At 43.7% G+C, this 20,275-nt stretch overlaps 1 protein-coding gene across 4 annotated transcripts in view; it reads left to right on the top strand.

Annotated features, from left to right (window-relative positions):
• Positions 1-20,275, top strand: part of ARHGAP10 (Rho GTPase activating protein 10) — a 256,881-nt gene that overhangs the window by 77,674 nt on the left and 158,932 nt on the right. For all 4 annotated transcript variants that reach the window (XM_074993204.1, XM_074993205.1, XM_074993202.1 and 1 more), the window contains one exon: positions 15,662-15,733. In XM_074993204.1, the coding sequence (XP_074849305.1) occupies positions 15,662-15,733 (72 nt within the window). The remainder of the gene's footprint in view (positions 1-15,661; positions 15,734-20,275) is intronic.

Genomic DNA, 20,275 nt, shown 5'->3' with positions numbered 1-20,275 from the left:
TTGTTTTAATATAAGGAATGCGATAATTTAAAAAGGATTAATTTAGCTTAAGTTAGACAGTACTGTAGCTTCTTTGCAATAGATTTTTCTGTCTACAATGACCAATGTGATTAAGAAAGTACCTGCAGGAATTAAATAGGATTTGTGTGAGAGGTTTACATTGTTTCACTTAGCTCTTATCACAGATGTGGAATTTGATAAATGGATTTGTTATCTTTGGAACAGCATTGTTTTTAACCTTTAGATACCAATACCATACTGGAGACTACTGGTGTAGAAATTCTGTGCTTGGTGTGCTGATTTGCCTGTCAGCCACAAAAGCAGTCAGACATACAAGTAGCGTGCACCTGGATCACTTCTTTAGTTCTATTTAACAGACTGATTTGGAGCTGTTGAGGAGTATTGGAGGTAGGAGCAGGGAGAAATATCTGCTGCTCTTGCCCTGTGTGAATGGAATTTTGCTTGTGTGAAACTGCTTCTGGGGTATTGGGAGCTCAATGAATATCAGGTTTTGTTGCAAGTTTGCAGCTGGTGGTTTGTCTTGCTAGTATTCAGGAGTTTGATTCAAAACCCCACACGTGCTTCACTTAAGGCGTCCTCTGTTCCATGTAGAATACCATGTGGATCATTCTAGAACTTTCAAAACAACAGTGTGACATGGATATTAGTTATCACAAGGCTCTATTGCACAATACTGGGTGTTTTGCTGTGGCCAAAATGTCTTCTCTTGCCACAGTTGTGAAGAGTAGCATCCATCTTGGTGTTTATTTCACATTTTATGTGGCTGCGAATTAATGGAGTAGTATGTATAATGCTCTTAAAAGTCCTCGGGATTTGTCAGGATGAAAAACGATAGCGAGCTTTAGAATTATTTCACATTTTAACTTTAATAATTATCCTATCTGTATCTTTGGACATTTCACTCCCAACTTCAGCACTGAAAACAGGAGAATTATGTGGCACATTTTACAGATTCCTTCAGTGGCTCTGTAACAGGGATAACATGTAGCCAAATGTAAATCTGGATACATAGAATCCAGTCTCAACTGTGTAATCCCTGGACACTGCAATTGTGCTGGGACTGTTGTGTAACCATGTCTTTTCATGTGCAGCCTGTGTGCAGGTAATGAAGTTGTAAGAGACTACATGTGTGCCATGTGCGTGATTACCTTAGAGAAAACACTAGCTGGACGAGAAAAGATCATGTAATTCATGTGTTCAGACAGTGAAAGAGCTGATGATAGTTCCTCCTGGAGCTGATATTTAATTTCAAGTGGAGACTGAATATTTCTGCTGAGATACAGTTATGCACCCCAACAAATATTTTAGAACTGTATCCCCATTAAAGTGGGCCTTAGGAAGGAGAACAAAGGGATTGGTATATCGGGAGTGGGGGAAAGGCAGGTTAATTTATGGGGTGTTAGGGAGAAATAGACTACTGGTCTGACTACTTTTCTCCGGTGTCTAAGGGATCCGTTGCAGTGGTGCTGACGTTGCATGGAAGCTCTATTGAAATCAGTGGAATGTTTGGACTTGCTGCGCCAACAACTTTGGCACCAGGCCAGGGCTATAAAGATTTTCCAGTTGTGCTGCAATGTTTATACTACAGATTTTAAAGCCTTTCACAAAAGGGTTCCCCCCATACCAGCATCCTCTTATCAGGCATTTATTTTTCTTTGTTATCCTAAAAGGCAGTGGGAAGGCTTGTGACTGATAGAATGGCTTTGACTGTGTTGTTGATATCTGAGAGGACTGCAGATAAGAAACACAGTTACAGATGAGAGATAATGTATGAATTCCTTTTGTGTAATTACCAGCACATATGCATGCTTAATAGGTTGCTGATCTTTTTAATATTTTTATTCATCAAATGTAAAAATTATATTAATAGCCATCTGGTAAATGCAAATATTTCAGACTTTGAATTCCAGACATGGATAAAAAGCTTTTTCAAGCGTATGCTCCATAGTTTTCCAGGGCAGTTGCAGTCTGTGTAGATGTGAATCTTAAGTTCATAAAAAAATTTCCATACTTTCCACCACAAATGTACTGGTTTGGCCTGCGACAATGTTGATCTAGCATGTGCTGGTTATTTAATAACTGCATTCAAGCAGTTTTATTTTTCTTCTTAATGTAAGGACTTCCTCAAGTTTCAAAGGTCATGTTTCTAAATACCGTGGGATTTACTAGATTTGAGAAAAGAAAATCCAGGCGTTTACCCAAGAAATCATTTGAAATATAGCGTGACTCAGATAAAACAAATTGCACTTTTCCATAACATTGTAACTTAGTGGAATTCCCTGAGGCAAATACGAAGCAGGACACATTGCTTCTGGAGACCACTCTGGAAGTGTTTCTGTTACATTGGGGATGAGTGGAATAGGTTGGAAAAGACCTCAGGAGGTCAGCTAGTCCAACCCCCTGCTCAAAGCAGCACCAACCCCAACTAAATAATTCAAGCCACGGCTTCGTGAAGCCTGAGGTTAAAAAGCTCTAAGGGTAGAGATTCCACCACTTCAATAGGCAACTCAGTTCAGTGCTTCACCTCTCTTACTAAAATAGTTTCTTCTTCGAGTGGTCCCCATGGGTGCTCCACAGTAGGTGTTGGGCTCGCCCTGGTGCTGCAGATCAGAAATTTTCTAGCAGTTTCCTTCGGATCGCGCATGCGCCGCTCCTTCGCGTGCTCTCGGTCATGTGCGCGATCCGGTCCCCGCCAGTTCCTTCTCAACCACCAACGGCTGCAGATGGAATCCACTCGGGCTCCAACGCCTGAGACAGACAAGACTGTTAATTCTTAGTTGATAGCTTGTTTTTACTATATACGTTAAAAAAAAAAAAAAAAGGGGAGGGGGCAGTAAAAAAAAAAAAGTAACCAAGTAAGAGAGGAGAGGAATGGAGGGGAGAAGAGCGGACAAAGAAGGCTGCTTAGGCCTCTGCTACCCTAAAGGCCGTAAATGTTGTTTGTTTAAAAACACTGTGATTAGTAGCTAAGTACCCTATTAACAGTTAAAGACTCACCGGGATGTCTTCATAAGGGTTTAAGAAGTGTGACTCATGCCGCGAGGCCATGCCTGCCTCTGATGGGCATAGTAAGTGCATTCGTTGCCTGGGGGAGTCCCACGTTACTCAGAAGTGCTCTCACTGCGCTAAGCTTACAGCCAGGGCCAGGAAGGACAGGAAGTGAGGCTCAAAATGATCTTGTTTGATAAGGCACTTCAGCCCGACCCATTGGAGGAGCCTCACACAGAAGGGCCCTCAGGGTCGCACAAAAGGAAGGCGGCTTCTTTGACCCCCTCTGTGCAAAAGAAGAAGAAACTTTCTCCCCAGCTCAATCCTTGCCAGCGACCTCAGTGAGCAGGACGAGCAGAACGCAGAGCCCTGACCCACGGGCTGATGATAGCGGCAGCATGGTTGCGCACGAGGCCGTGGCTGGGCCTCCAACTATTCAACAGAGGGCGCCGCGGGCGCCAGCACGGCAAGTGCCGGAATCGACGGCGCTGCCTCGTGCGGCACTGGCTCTCATGGCGCCAGCGGTGGAAGGGCACCCAGCACGGGGCCAAACGGCGCCACAGGAAGCTACCCGCGCGGCGCCGCATATGATGGCACCAAGCTCAGCACCGACAACGGGGCCAAGATCCCTGGCACGGGAGGGGGTGGCACCTGCCCTGCAAGGATGGGGGAAAGCTACAGCTAAAACCCAGCACCACAGTTGATCTCCGGGATTGCTGCGTTGCCGTTATCACCCAGCCTCCCCCTCCCCAGATGAGGCAGTTGTCCCCGGGGACATCTCCCCCCCCCCGCCCCGGATGACCTTAAACAATTCCCAGATCTGTTCAAAAGAGTAGCATACACACAGGACATTCAAATAGCAGAGGTGCAGGAGAAACATCATAAACTCCTGAAAAATTTGAGACCCCCAGCTTCATCTAAAATTGCCATCCCACTGGGTAAAGCCATTATGGAATCAGCCACTAACATATGGCAGATTCCGGCCTCCATCCTGCCTACGAATAAAAGGGCAGTTAAGAAATACTTCGTCCCAGCCAAAGGCATGGAATTCCTGTTCAGCCACCCACAGCCCAATTCTTTGGTGGTGGAATCATCTCAAAAGAGGTCAAAGATGCCTCAATATAAATCAGGGGGATCAGATAAAGATGCAAAGAAATTAGACCTGTTCAGCAGAAAGGTCTACTCCTCCTCTACTTTATTACTGTGAATGGCAAACTATGCAGCAGATCTGTCAAACCATAACTTTGACAATTATTCTAGACTTACCTCTCTCATGGACTTCCTCCCAGAGGACAAGAAACCAGTACTAAAGGCGATCGTCCAAGAGGGCTACGCGGCCTCGCAAATGGGAGTTCAGATTGCCCTGGACGTGGCAGACACAGCAGCACGCTCAACAGCCGCAGCAGTGGTAATGCGTAGGGAATCCTGGCTCCAGACGTCCGGTATCCCCAGAGATCTACAGGCGAAGATCGTAGATCTTCCATTCGATAAGCAAAAGTTGTTTGCAGAATCAACCGACTCGGTCCTACACTCCAGCATAGATTCGAGGGCCACACTTAGGACCCTGGGTATCTATACTCCACCATACAAGAAAAAGAAATTCTACCCCCAGCAAAGGCGCTATGCTTACCAACCACAGCACACACAATATCAGCGAGGCTGTGACCAAGGGCGCCAGGAACAGCAGCAACAGTACAGGGCCCCCAGGCGACGTCCTCAACAAAGTCGCACAACCTCGGGGCAAGCCCAAAGGCAGCAAGTTTGACGGGTATGTCGAGGACTGCACTATCAACACCATCTCTCAATGCCACTCTCACCTCATGTTCCATCATTGCCTCAAACTGTTCTACTCCCAATGGCAAAACATCACAACAGACAAATGGGTGCTGGAAATTATAGCCACAGGTTACACGATCCCCTTCTAGTCACTACCACCACCGAAACCTCCCACCCGGCCTCTTCTCAGGGACCCTTCTCATGAGACAAGGCTGAAGCAGGAGGTGGATCACCTCATGTTCATAGGGGCGGTGGAAAGAGTACCGGAACAATTCCAAGGGAAAGGCTTTTACTCAAGATACTTCCTTACAGAGAAGAAAACAGGAGGCTGGAGGCCGATCTTGGACCTACGGGGCCTCAACCGGTACTTGCGCAAACAGCGCTTCAGGATGATTACAGTTGCCTCTATACTTACGGCACTGGACGATGGAGACTGGTTTGCAGCCTTCAACTTACAGGACGCTTACTTTCATATAACAATCCAACCAGCACACAGATGTTTCCTTCGCTTCAAGGTAGGGGGGCAGCATTTCCAATACAGAGTTCTTCTGTTCAGCCTATCTTCGGCACCCAGAGTTTTTACCAAAACCCTGGCAGTGGTATCAGCTTACCTGCACAGGCAGGGCGTGTTCATTTTTCCATATCTGGACGAGTGCCTACTGAAAGGGGCCTCAAAAGCAGAGGTCCTACGCATGATACACGTCACCGCGAACATGTTCACTTTGCGGGGCCTAGTTATCAACCTCGCAAAGTCAAAGACTGAGCCCACACAAGATATAGAATTCATAGTGGCGCGCATAGACTCTATTACATCAATAGACGCCCGACGCCCGCTTCTGCACCATCAAATCCCTGGTACAAGTCATGATGTACAGCCCCACGGTGCCGATCCTAACATGTCTGCAACTGTTGGGGCACATGGCGGCCACCATGATCGTGGTACAGAATGCCAGGCTACATATGTGAAGCCTGCAGCATTGGCTGGTGAGCGTTTACAGACCAGCGGCCCATACCATCCACAGGGTAGTATCGCCCACAACGGAGGTACGAAAGTCACTAGTGTGGTGGGCGGATTCCAAGAACCTGCTAGTGGGAGTACCCTTCCACGAACCACAGATTTCTATTTTTCTTACAACCGATGCCTCCCATGTAGGATGGGGAGCACACATTGGCAGCAAGGTGACGCAAGGGCTATGGTCCCCTGCGGAACAGACACTGCACATAAACATACTGGAGCTCAGAGCAGTGTTCAATGCATGCAGACATTTTCGGAAATGCAAATGAAATGAAATTGAATGAAATGCAAATGAAATGAAATGCAAATGAAATTTAATGTGGGTAAGTGTAAGGTAATGCATGTTGGAAAAAATAACCCAAATTACACGTACTACATGATGGGGTCAAATTTAGCTACGACAGATCAGGAAAGGGATCTTGGAGTTATAGTGGATAGTTCTCTGAAGACATCCATGCAGTGTGCAGCGGCAGTTAGTAAGGCAAATAGGATGTTAGGAATTATTAAAAAAGGGATCGATTAATAAGACAAAAGATATCATACTTCCCCTATATAAAACTATGGTACGCCCACATCTTGAGTACTGCATGCAGATGTGGTCTCCTCACCTCAAAAAAGATATATTGGCATTAGAAAAGGTTCAGAAAAGGGCAACTAAGATGATTAGGGGCTTGGAACGGGTCCCATATGGGGAGAGGCTAGAGAGACTGGGACTTTTCAGTTTGGAAAAGAGGCGATTGAGGGGCGATATGATAGAGGTATATAAAATCATGAATGGTGTGGAGAAAGTGAATATAGAAAAATTATTTACCTTTTCCCATAATACAAGAACTAGGGGACACCAAATGAAATTAATGGGTAGTAGGTTCAAAACTAATAAAAGGAAATTTTTCTTCACACAGCGCACAGTCAACCTGTGGAACTCCTTGCCGGAGGAGGCTGTGAAGGCCAGGACTCTATTAGGGTTTAAAAAAGAGCTTGATAAATTTTTGCAGGTTAGGTCCATAAATGGCTATTAGCCAGGGATAAAGTATGGTGCCCTAGCCTTCTGAACAAGGGCAGGAGATGGATGGCAGGAGATAAATCACTTGATCATTGTCTTCTGTTCTCCTTCTCTGGGGCACCTGGCATTGGCCACCGTCGGCAGATGGGATGCTGGGCTGGATGGACCTTTGGTCTGACCCAGTATGGCCGTTCTTATGTTCTTATGGCATAGTCGGGATCAATACCAACAATACCTCCACCATGTTTTACATCAATCGACAAGGAGGGGCATGGTCCCGTGTGCTATGCGCAGAAGCAGTCCGATTGTGGAACTGGTGCATTGCCAACAACATAACGTTGAAAGTCTCGTACTTGCCCGGTGTCCACAACGTGAAGGCAGACCAACTAAGCAGACGCTTTGCACTCACGCACGAGTGGCAGATCTGCTCCGACGCATGTTTAGCACTTGGGGGTTTTCCCCTAGTCAATTTGTTTGCCACCCAACACAACAAGAAATGCCCTCAGTACTGCTCCAGAGCAGGAATAGGGCGAGTATCCTTGGGGGACGCCTTCATGATCTCATGGAAGGGCCCTCTACTCTACGTGTTCCCCCCCACAACACTCATCCACAAGGTTCTACAGACAGCCAGAAGGGAGAGAGCTCGGATGATACTCATAGTCCCGACCTGGGACAGACGACAATGGTTCCCCTGTTTCTGCGCATGTCGGGCCATCCACCAGTCCCCCTACTGGTAGCACCGGACTTACTTACGCAGGCTCAGGGGTCCATAGTGCACCCGCACCCTCAGGGACTCCGCCTACAAGCATGGCTAATCCATGGCTCAGCGCCTTAGAAAGCACATATTCAGAAGGAGTAAAACAAGTCTGAGTGTAGTCGAAGGACCTCCACCAGAAGGACTTACGAGCAGAAGTGGACACGATTTACCTCCTGGTGCTCTTCCAAACAGTTAGCTCCTCTGGACATCCCTATAACTGTAATTCTAGAATACCTGCTGGACCTCAAGCGAGACGGGCTCTCTCTCTATGCTTGCTAAAGGTCCACCTCGCAGCTATATCAGCCTTTCGACACAAAGAGGAAGGGCCCACCATATTCGCCCATCCTATCGTCACAAGGTTCCTGAAGGGGCTGGTAAATCTGTACCCCCCTCGGAAACCGCTACCACCGTCATGGAGTTTGGACTTGGTACTCCACACGGTATCGGGACCACCCTTTGAGCCATTAGCCACGGTACTCCTCCTACTACTTACCATGAAAACAACCTTCCTTCTCGCGATTACATCAGCCCGCAGGGTGAGCGAACTCACAGCAATAATGGCAACACCGCCCTGCACAGTATTCTCAAAGGAAGCGGTGACCTTACGATTACACCCAGCCTTCTTTCCGAAAGTTTCCTCGGAGTTCCACATTAAAGAACCAATAGTATTACCCTCGTTTTACCCAAAGCCTCACAGCTCCAGCAAGGAGACGTGGCTGCACCTGCTAGATGTGAGGAGGGCGTTGGCCTTTTACATAGACAGAACTAAGTCCTTCCAAACGTACAGACTTCTGGTGTCTATCGCACCCACGTCGAAAGGGGAAGTCCCATCTTCCCAGAGGATTTCGAATCACATTGTATCCTCCATAAGACTGTGTTACGAGCTCCGTATGACCCCTCTGCTAGCTCCGCCCAAGGCTCACTCCACCAGAGTGATGGTGGCGTCGATGGCTTTCTTTCAGGGAATCCCTTTGAAAGACGTCTGCAGAGCGGCAACTTGGTCCTCTTATGACACCTTCGCCAAGCATTATGCCGTGCACTGGGTGTTCGAGGAGGATACACGTCTGTTGACAGCAGTCCTCTCAAGGGCAAGCTGCACATGAATCGATTACCCATCTCCTTTACTTGGGGCCACTGCTGGGAAGTCACCTACTGTGCAACACCCACGGGGACCACTCGAAGAAGAAAGAGAAGTTACTCACTTGTGTAGTAAAGATGGTTCTTCGAGATGTGTCCCATGGGTGCTCCACTACCCGCCCATCCTCCCTGCTTCAGATCTCTTTCCTGTGTTTTTCAGGAGCATCCGGGGTGGTGGGTCAAGCAACTGGCGGGGATGGGATCGCGCACATGACCGAGAGCACACGAAGGAGTGGCGCGCATTGGCGCATGCGCGATCCGAAGGAAACTGCTAGAAAATTTCTGATATGCGGTGCTGGGGCGAGCCCGACACCTACTGTGGAGCACCCACCGGGACACATCTCGAAGAACCATCATTACTGCACAAGTGAGTAACTTCTCTTTTTTCTAATATCCAACCTAAGCCTGTCAGACTGCGACTTGAAACCATTGCTGCTGCTTCTGTCATCTGCCACCACTGAGAACAAACTAGCTACATTGTCTTTGGAACTCCCCTTCAGATTCTTGGAGACTGCCATCAGAGTTGTGCTGCAGTGGTTCAGTATTACAGAACTAGGGGACTATAGTCATTTTAAGTCACCACCAGCCATTAAAGGAAATCTTTCTGTTTAATTTATATTTACTTTAGAATCTTGTTTCCAGTCAACTTACTTCAGGTTATGGTAGATCTGAACTTTAGTTTACAGCTGTCTGTTATTTCCGCTGTAGAGCTTATTTCTTAGGGAGTCAGAGATTTGTTAACAATTTTTTAAATTGGCCTGAAATTGAAAATATTTGAAAAATGCCCAGTTGTGGAAGTTGTGTTCAACTGAATTTATTTTTTTCCTCTAGCAGTGACAGCCTTACTCTTCCATTTTTATGTCGGCATGGAAAGGCTGGAGGGCCTGGATATGAAGGGCCCCCAGAACCCTCGGTTGTAGCCAGAGGAGAGCTTCCCCAGTGCAGGACTGCAGAAGACAGTTGTGGGATTGTCCTCTGAGAACATGCACACAGATACTAGAGAATGGGGATGGGGCTAAGGCTGGCAGTGTGTTGCTCATAGGGTCAGAGCACACACTGGTGCAGCCTGGGAGTGTGCTGTAATTTACTCAAGTTCTCAGGGTGACTTGAAGCAACCTTGCAGACAGTTGTCATTAGGAGTCTTGTATGATTCATTTATTGAAAAAATTGGAGGCTGCATGGTGAACAAAGCATGGTATTGAAGGAACAAAGAGGAGAGTCTCAGGCTTGAACCTAACAGTTTGCAATTTGAAATTTCATTTCCTGGGAGCCAGACTCAATATCAGGGATCTGATTTGCAGAAGTGCTGAGCATTCATTCCTGCATCTGAACTCAGTGGGGAACATGCTCCTGGTTATAGAAAGAACTGTATAATCACCTGAAAAATCAGGTTCTAGACATCTGAAATTGGGCACCCAAAATTAGTGGATATTTTTAACCTTAATCTCGCTCTGTCCCAGCATGCCTCCTCTCCAGATAGAAAATGAGGGTTATGCCATCTTCATATTGTCCTGGTGTGTTAGAGCATATTCAGTTTTGCAAGTTCTCTGCTGCAATAGTAATAAACACCCTAGGAAAACAGCTGACAAAATTTAATAATGGTATTCAGAGCAGGATTTGAATAATTTGCAGAAAATAACACAGGAGGCACACTGATAAATTGGGAGTGAAGAAAATAATGCTTGCTTGTTGAGTGTGCACTAAATGAGATGGACCGTATATGACTTAAATTTTCTAAAGAATTTTGGTCTCAAGTTTACTGGTTCTCATTTTTGATTTAAAATTGGTCTTAGCGGGTTTTGGTGGTATTTATGTTTTTATTAAGTTCTGTGTGGAAGAGGAATAAATTGATGAGAGAGAGATGTTGGATTATAAACATTACAGCTGTCACTGGCACTTGGATTTTTTGTTTTCCATGCAGCCTTTTCATCCTTTAATTTTTCAATAAACAGGAAAAATTAGTTCCATAATACCTTCTGACTCAAATACGTGAGATTTTTGAGAATAAGGAAAAAACAAGTTGCTGACTAAAAGGTAAACTTCAAAGGAGCCTTTTATTTCCTGAGACCTAGGCCTGTTTTTTGATACGCTTCACTCTCTAGTTCTCACATCCTAGGTCTGGGGTCAGCAATCAAAATAGCAAGAAGAGCCATTTTTTCCAATTTGGTAAAAAAAAAAAACAACAACAAAAAAACAAAAAAAAAACAACAATAATTCAAGAGCCGCAATGCATGTGAATGCCAGATGGTCCTTAATAAACAATGTCAAACTGTACTTTTTGTACAGTTTTAAGAACCGTGTGCAATGCCATCTATGTTTACTGCACGGCATTCACAAACTTTTTACATATTCTGTTTCTTCATGCTTTCTGTGTGTGTTTGTACCACTGTCTTCCTGACTATCACTCCCAAACCTCTGCTTTCTGTAGGGGACGTGGGGGGAGTTAGTCAACATTTTGAGATCACATATTGTTTGCTGTTTAGATATGAGCTGTTCATCTTTGGACTTTTAGATGTTCACTGTTTGTTGAAAATAATCAGGAGAGTGGTTGGTTTGTTCGTTTGTTTTTGTTTACAATAAACGCTTTCATATCTGGGAGCGTGAAGCTGCCAGATATTTAAATATGCTGGGTAACAAAAATCTATCTCCCTGCCCTGCAAGTGCTGGCTCTTGCTCAACTGCTGCCCCATTACCTTATTGGTGGGGATAGCAGGGAGCAGCTTGTGGTTCTTAGGCATGGCTGTGCTGCATGGGAGAGGAGAGGGGGGCTATTGCTGGCGGTGAGCACTGGGTGGGGAGCTGCTCTGGGTTCAGCTGCCATGTGGAGAGTCATGGCCGCTTTGGGAGCCTCTGCGGTAATGGGTGCTGGGTGGGGAGCCGCCGCTGCCGGTGGCAGGCACTGGACAGAGAGCCACTGCTGGAGCTGGCTGCTGTTTGGCTGGCCGGAGAGCCACTGCCAGTGGTGGGCACTGGGCGGGGAACCACTCTGGGAGTGGCTTTCACGCTGCTTGGAGGGCCGTGGCTGCTCTGAGTGGTGAACATTGGGCAGGAGAGTGGAGGAGCCAGAGTCCGCCAGAGTAAGAAGGAGGTGGCTGAGGCTGGACAGAATGCTGGGTAATGGAGAGTTCCTGTGGACCAATGCCAGATAAACAAGAGTTTACCATACTTAAATAGCATTGGGAACCATAAAGAAGTCCTTAAAGAGCTGCCTGGCATTGGGAACCACAAAGAGGTCCTTAAAGAGCTGTCTGGAGCCGCATGTTGCAGACCCCTGTCCTAGACTTTCCATCAGGAAACTGATTTTTGAAAGGGGTATTTTTCCTCCAACCTTCTTCCCCTTCCAAGTGGGAAACCTTTGGTCTTTTCTCTTGCAAATGTAATAATCCTTTGGGCTCTTTCTTGAGTCCCCTTCTTCCTGGATTCCTGTTGCTGTTTCACTGAAAATATTTGTTCATAACTTTTGGAGAAAATGCATCTAAAAAAGGGAAAATATTTCCAAAAACTTGTATGTGAGTTCCTTAATATTCTTCCACTGAAAATCACCATCCTCCCTCACTGATTTTTTGCCTTTTTAGATACCATTGTCAGGAAGTATTGTTGCATGTTTGCCTTCTCTGCTCATTATATTGGCTTATTAATTTTGGTGAGGTCCACAATCTGTTTAATAAAGAAAATGGATGCAAAGTGTTCATTCAGAGCTCTGTACAAGTCACTGGAAACATCTGTGAGTGTCTTTTGGACAGATCATAAGCTTCCGCTGACTGGAAATTAAACTGAGACTGAAATAAGGACCCAAGAAACTGCTGCCAATATTTCTTCTCTGAGCCAAGAGTTTTGCTTTTAAGAATGTTAAAACATGAAAAACCCAATCCTGCTTCTGTTGTAGCTGATGAGAACATGATTGGACCAAACCAAAGTAGGTAGGGTTGATTTAGAAAGAGTTTACTTCATCAAATCACTTCGGTAGTTGCTTGACCTTTTTAAATATCATTAGGAGATTGGTTAACTTATCGCCAGTCGGAGGTGATCTCTGATAGAAGGGATGAAACTACGTGGTATCAGGACTGTCTTAAGTTTCAAGTTGGTACTATCTGATGCTTTATACTCTGCTTATTGTTAAATTTCTCCTTTTTCACGAATGACTCACTGGAAGATTTCTTGTAAAACATAAAATGTCAGAATATGGGAATGTGTGTATTTGCTTGTTAAACGTCTAATTTAAAGAACCCAGTTTTAATAGAACCACTCCTGGTTCATGCTCTGTGTGTGGCAAGGGACATATCCCCCAGTACAAACACTGAACCAAAGAGTTCTAGGGATGTCTGTGAGGTGGGAATCACTGGACAGAGGTTTTCGCAAGGAGACATGGCAAAATATGGTACTAGTGTCCCAGTTTCAACATAGAAGTATTACAGCTGAAAGATGACTCATTGGAGAGAGAGAGAGTCTACCACACTTACTGTACACAGAGGTGGGGACCAGGCATATTCAACTCGGGTCATGTTCTTGTAACTGAGAGTTAAATTAGGCTCATGCAGTTAGGGTAAGATTAATACCTTGCAAGAAAACTGTCCAAGAATTTAGCCCTATCGGTTTTCCAAGGTGATGTCATTCAGCAAACTAGCATGTGAAGCAATAAAAATTTGAGGAGGGATGTAGCTTTCCTCTGAGCTCTAAATTTATAGGATTTACCAAATGCCTATAGGCGGGATGTGAAGACCTGAGAATGTGACTCTAGTATAAATTGTATGTTCAGGGAACTGGAGGCAAATAGCATTCTTGATGGTGATCAGTATCCTCTCCTACAAGAACATACACCTCTCTGCTCATGTGTTTTTTTTGTTTTTTGATAGGGCAGATCCTTCCTTCATAGACTATCTTTGTTGGCATTTGTTTTATTTAAAATATGCACCCATTGACCATATTCTTTTTTTAGGATGGGGGGGCTGGGAAGTGGGGTGGCAGCAGGGTGGCTGTGTAACCACACCTCTTTCTGCATTTTAACCTTCAGTTCACGCATTTGGGTAACTTAGACCACATCTTAGTGTGTTTTGGTAACACCCTTCCAAGGTGTATCACCAGAGTAGTGGATGGGATCAGTATGTTAGATCAGTGCTCTGTTGTGCAACAGAGTGCAACTGTGTGGAGTTTTTGTATATGTCTCCAGCTTTCTTTTTTGTTTGATTGTGTTTTTTAAAAAATTACCCCTATATAATCCTCCAAGGAGCTTCTCCACTTTTCTTTTTTTCCCTGCTGTCTAACATTCAGAGATGGAGGGAGGGCAAGACTGTGCTTCCTCCAGAGTCCGTCACAGCTGCATATTAACCCCACCAAAAGAGGTCACTTATGGGGAGCAAGTTCTTCCAGTCTAAGGCAGAGGATTAAGGGTATGTGTGGATGTTTCCTATATTGATGAAAGGAGTTTTTCCATCAGTGTAATAATCCACCTCCCTGAACAGCTAGATCCACAGGAGAATTCTTCAATCAACCTAGCTGTGCCTATGCTGGGAGTTAGGTTAGCTTAACTATCATGGTAGGGGGTGTGACGTTTTCAAGTCAGCTTGCCAAATCTGATTAGGAGTAGATTGATTCATATATATGCTGTTAAAATGGAAAAGTTCTTCTTGCCATGAAGAAGGTAAGGAAAGCCTTGTGAAGGACAAAGGAAAAATTATTTTAAAACTACAAAAGAAAATAATCAGAATTCAGTTTCCTTTGTAGGTACTTTATCTTCCATACCCAGACTGACATGGGTACATTTTTCAATAATTCATTGTGTCCTTTCTCTTACAGTGTAAAACGCTTACTCCAACAAATGATGGGCTTGGTCTCAGAGCTGTTTTAATTGGATTGTAGAGCATGTCTCCTATCTTATTGGTGTAAAGGGCATGATTAGTTTTACTAATTTATAATTCTCCTTTGCTGCTCTGAAGAGTGAGGCCTGCATGGCCATTGCTGTATTGGAAACAGCTGGTTGTCATTGGAGTGTCTGGAGAGTATGTAGCAATGTGGCCCTTCAACCTCTCATCACATCCATTCCCAGCACTTGACTTCAGCAGCCATTTCCACTCTGGGAGTGTGGTATAGTGCAAGTGCTTTCCCAGCTCTTGGGAAGGAGGTGACAGAGTTTGGGCCTGATGTTCTTGTGCAAAAACTGGAGTTTTTTCAGAGCAGTGGATGAACATGCAAGGTGTAAAATGAACGCTGTGTGGGCAACTGTAGAGCTGTCATTTCCTAAGTTTAGAAAATATGACTTTGCAACCTAAATACTTTTCTTTTAATGTAAGATTTTTTGTGTACAATTAATCTTAGACCATGAGAACTATATTGCAAGGCTTAGTTGGTAGTGGGACTGTTAACGGTTTATGAAGAGTGTATTTGCTCTTCAGTTCTGCATTTGTTGCAATAATGTGATGGGATGCTCCCAAGTAAACTTAATTGTAACTTCCAAAGCAAAAATACAGAAAAATGATGTCTAAATAGAATAAATGAGACAAAGCTAGTTGTTAGTAAACTGCCTTGTTCAGAAAGACTTGAGGAAACTTCAGCCAAACCTTCACTGTTGTATTTGCAGCAGCAGGTTTGTATAGTTCATGATGATCAACTTTGGAAATAGTCTAATTATTGCTTCAAGCTGAGCTGAAAAATAACATTTTCAAAAGCTCTTAAGTGATGTTGGAGTCATGGGAGTTTTGAAAATGGGGCTTGGGCTGAGAACCATTGGGGGGTGGATGCTATGTTTGATTGGCATGTGGGATCCTGAAGACGTGTGTACCAAGGCAACAACCCAACTTACCTTGCCTTAAGGGCTGGGCCTGCTCAGGCTCCTAAATCACTGAAGTACTTTTGAAAAAGATATTTTGGAGCTTTTAATTTTTTGTATTTGCAGCTGGGAGGGTAAAATGCCTTGTTGTCCTTTTCTGTGGATATCCCTCTACATATGCTGTTGTTTTTCTTTCTTTAGGCACTCAGTGTTACTGAAACTCTCATCAAACCTTTGGAAAAATTTAGGAAGGAGCAACTAGGAGCTATAAAGGTTTGTCTCTAATGTATTTGTTGGTCTTTTTTAAGAGTTAAGTTTAATTTCTCTATTTGGTTAAAATACCTCATGAGATACATTTGGCAGAGTACAGAGAAATGGTGGTGTTTATCTTATTTTATGTGCCAATTTTTTTTCCTTTGGGAACTTGGTTCAGAAACAAATGGAAAGTATGCCTTAAGAAGGGGGAGGAATGTGTCCTTTTCTCTCCTTCCCTCTCCCCTTGCCTTGTCTTTATTTTGCATAAAAAAAAAAAAAGTAAGGCCACAAAACCACAATCTTCTGCTGTTTGTTCACTCACTTGTAGCAGAACTATAGAGGGATTTTCACACCCAAACTGTGAATCATCCTATGATGAGGACATGTCAGTAGGCTGTGACTCGCGTCTCTAGAAAGGAAAAAAAGCTGTGTGGAGGGTCACAGTGAGCCTCTGGGACAAACCCTTTTTGCCAGAAGCACAGGACCCTTGGGGCACAGCCAGAGCTCTGCCACAGTATACAGGTTAAACCTTTCTGGTCCTGTATATTCGGGATCTGACTGGTGCTGAACCAGAGAATTTGCCAAACCTTGAAGTCAATTTCATAGCAAATGAGTTGCTTTTTACTTCTACTTGGCAGAGGGAAATAAGTAGAACAATGTTTGCAATGCTACTTAATAACATGTGACTGTACTATTAAACCCTATATAACCCTATACCTAACCCAGGCTGATCAGCTGTCTGCATAACAAAGTGTATTGGTAAAGTTTTACTGTATTGGCACAAGGGTATAAGTAGATAAAGCATAAAAAAAAGAGCTTATGCTTAGCAGCATTGCCAATGCTTCCAGTGCTTGCTGTGGTCGGAAAAGACATTTGGGGTGAATTAGAGCCAAATAACAGCACAGAAGCCTGAGAGACAGGAGTGGCAGCTGTAAACAGTCATACGGGACAGCAGGAAAGTTGGCCACACCCAAAATAAGCAGGTATCTATGTAACTAAAATCATGTTGGACCATGGATGTTGCCAGACAAGTGTGTGTCAGATTAAGGGAGTTCAACCTGTTGTAGACACAGAGTGTAAGTTTTTGTAGCTTTTTCTCCTAAATACAATTCTTATAGAAATGAAAAACTGCAGCATTGGTTGACACATGGGAGAACCTTGCCTAGGACCTCCCCACTGGAGTGTGGTAATCGTGAAAGGGTGGCACAATTTGAGAGGTCCTGCTGTGGCACAAATGAGGAGAGATGGAAGAGGAGAAAAGAGTAGCAAAAACTGTCCCATGTCCCTCCAACTGCTGCCAGCACCTGGCCCCTTTTTGATGAGACCCACAGTTCCAGAATTGAGTTGATCAGCCATCAGCAGACACAGAAATAGAAGGGTGACATGAAAACCTATTTGTTATTGAGTGACGGACAAGAAGGTCATTCTTTAAACTATTAACAAAAAAAGCTGTGTGATGTCTTGCTGTCTTTTAGATGAGAACTCCTGATCATTTATAATCATTAAAAATTGCATGGTACTTTTCACCAGAGTGTTTAACCTTCCTGTCCTCTCAAATATTTGCTTGCATAACTGCATTCTGCAACCCTGAATTTTTTTAATGCATTTAGGATACCTCATGTCTCAACTTGTATGATATTACTGTACACTGTTAACAGCTGACCTGGTTTGATCCTAGGAGAGACTGGATTTCTTGACCAAAATGACTCCAGTACACATACCTTCAGTACACAAGGTTTGAAAAATGCTTCAGGATACTCTTGGAAGAAAAGCTTTGTATAAATTCAGGGTCATGATAAATATATCACATGTACCTGTGTTAAAGTACAAAAAAAGCTTTCTTCGAGGGAATTGAAACCTGGGTCTCCTAACGTTAGCAAAAGAGTAATTTCTCCACAAGCAGAACAGTAATGTAGACTATATTTAGACTACATAGTAATGTAATGGACTATATTTTAAGATCTTACTGCATTTTTATACAGTCTGTGTTTAGGCAAATCACACTGACTTCAAATAGTTTTACTTGTGTAAAGATGGGGGGGAAAGAACAAAAAATAAAAAACTTGTGTTGGAACTTCAAGATTTGGCTCTTGCTGTAGAATTGTAACTATATCTTTAATAAAACATTTTCTGTTTTGCTAATTTGGCTAAATTTTAAGCTTGAATGGAACATTTTTTTTCAATCTAATGAATACTTTCTAGAATTATTTAAAAAACTTAATATAATAGAAGTGCTGAAACATTAGTGATGTACTAGAAAGAACACTGCATGGTATGAACAACTGCAGGTATAAGGCAGTTAAAACTATTAAGTCTGAATCTACATTTGCTGTAGGAAAAATACACATTGTGCTTGCTACAGAAAGCAAACACTGAATGTTTTGCTCACCTTACATGACTGCTGTTTAATATTAATAGTTTAACTGCTGTGGGTAAATGAGTTTGGACTGTATAGGTGAAGTCCAATTCTGAGCCCTCACTGATTTAACCCCTTGGAAAAGGAGCTTCTCAGTTGAATTAAAAGTGTGGTTTTTAAGTCCAGTATAGTGGGGTTTTGCACATCAGGAAGTGTCTTTTTTGGGGGAGAGCGGAGGACAAATACTTAAGCATTTAGCAAAGTTTATTTCCCCCACCAGTCATTAATCTCATATTGTCTATAACAGCATGCCCATTAGGGTTCTGTGTGTGGCCCACAAAACATTTTATTTACTGTTGCAGGGTTGCCAGATTTTGCTGGTTTCCATCCATGTAGCTTCCCCCTCCCCCCTTACCAATATTGGTAAAATAACACTTGCATAAATCCAGGGCCCATGAAGTGAGGTGCGTGCTGATCACACTCATCATTGACTGAGAGCTATGCGCTCACTCCGTATCCAGTGAAATCACTGCTGTGGTTCAGTCGGCACACCCAACTAATTCTAGGCACATAAGGACAGTTGCGAAACTGTCTTGGTTACAACAATCTTGCGGCCTGCTGAGATGGAGAGCCACTCATGTGACCTGCCTACGTTACCAATTGCTGATCCATAATGATGCTGGAACCATTTATTATATTGTTTCACTTCAGTAATTTATGAGTTTGCTTTTGGCTTCTGCTTCTCTTTAGAATTTAAGCATGTGTGGGCTTGACTCTGGTAAAGGGTCTGAATGACCCAAACACTTCGTCATCCTCACTTGTAATTTTAGATGAGTTTAATTAAAGTGATGATGTCTAGAATAGCGGTATTGTTAAAGGAACCTAGTGATGTTGGTCTTCTAAGTGCATAAACATTACTTTTGTAAAACCTTTTTTGGGGGCAAGTCCTAAACAGGTTGAAAGGAATTCTTTTAAAACAACAGCTCAGGAAAGAGAATATCATCTAGCATCATTTTAAAAAAAAAAAGGGGGGTGGGGCAGAAAGCACATGAGAGAAAATTTAGTGATTACTTGCATGAACAACTCAAAACCAATATGTCCTTGACATAATACATACCTGTTGTCTTCACAATAATATAGGGTTATAGGGCATTTCATTTTTTAATTATAATCTTTGGGGCTGTGAGAATCCTGTCCTTAGAATTTGATCACAGTGTTATTGTAAGTGTAGTATTTTTTGCTTGCTGCGAAATTTTGATTTGCATGTGTAAATAGCATTCATGCCCATGCATCTAGTAGTTAAATACCTCCAGGTTGTACCCATTTCTGAGATTTGTGGGCAAAAGGTTTTTGCTGTGTATACCTTAGCTACAGCCTGCTGACATCAATGGAAATGCTTAAGTAGGTTTGGATTAAGTTGTGTATTAGAAAAAAGGCCTAAACCAAACCATTGAAGTTAGTCAGAATATTGTATTGACTTAAACATTCCAAGAAGTCAGATGCAGTGGTGCCAAAGCCACTGCAGGATCTGGGGATAGGCAGGACTGGTGGCTGGCTCCATGCCCTGGATGGCATTTGGCCCTCAGCATTGCCCAGATTGCAGCTCTAGTCTGCTCCCTTACAGCTATAAATGGTGAGGCCGTTACTGGATGAGGGAGGTAGCCTAGTGACAGATGATGTAGGAAAAGCTGAACTACTCAATGCTTCTTTTGCCTCAGTCTTCTCGGACAAAGTGAACTTCCACATGACGGTCCAAGACAATGGAGTATGGGAAGGTGGAGGGCAGCCATCTGTGGGGAAGGAATAAGTTCTGAGTTATCTAGAAAAACTAGATATGCACAGATCCATGGGTCTTGATTTAATGCACCCGAGGGTACAGAGGGAATTGGCAGAGATCATTGCTGAACCTTTGGTCATTATCTTTGAAGACTCTTGGAGATCGGGGGAGATACTGCATGACTGGAAAAAGGCAAATGTAGTGCCCATCTTTAAAAAAAAAAAAGGGAAAGGAGGACAATCCAGGGAACTATAGACCTGTCAGCCTTATGTCAGTCCCTGGGAAAATAATGGAGGGAATCCTCAAAGAATCCATTTTGGAGCATTTGGAAGAGGGGAAAGTGATCAAAAGTAGCCAACGTGGATTCACCAGGGCAAGTCCTGCCTCACCAATCTGATTAGCTTCAGGTAACAAGCTCTGTGGACAT

This window comes from Carettochelys insculpta, chromosome 4 (genome assembly GCF_033958435.1).
Source record: "Carettochelys insculpta isolate YL-2023 chromosome 4, ASM3395843v1, whole genome shotgun sequence".
NCBI lineage: Eukaryota > Metazoa > Chordata > Testudines > Carettochelyidae > Carettochelys > Carettochelys insculpta.
Note: the sequence above shows the minus strand (reverse complement) of the source record. Positions and strands in the feature narration are given on the sequence as shown.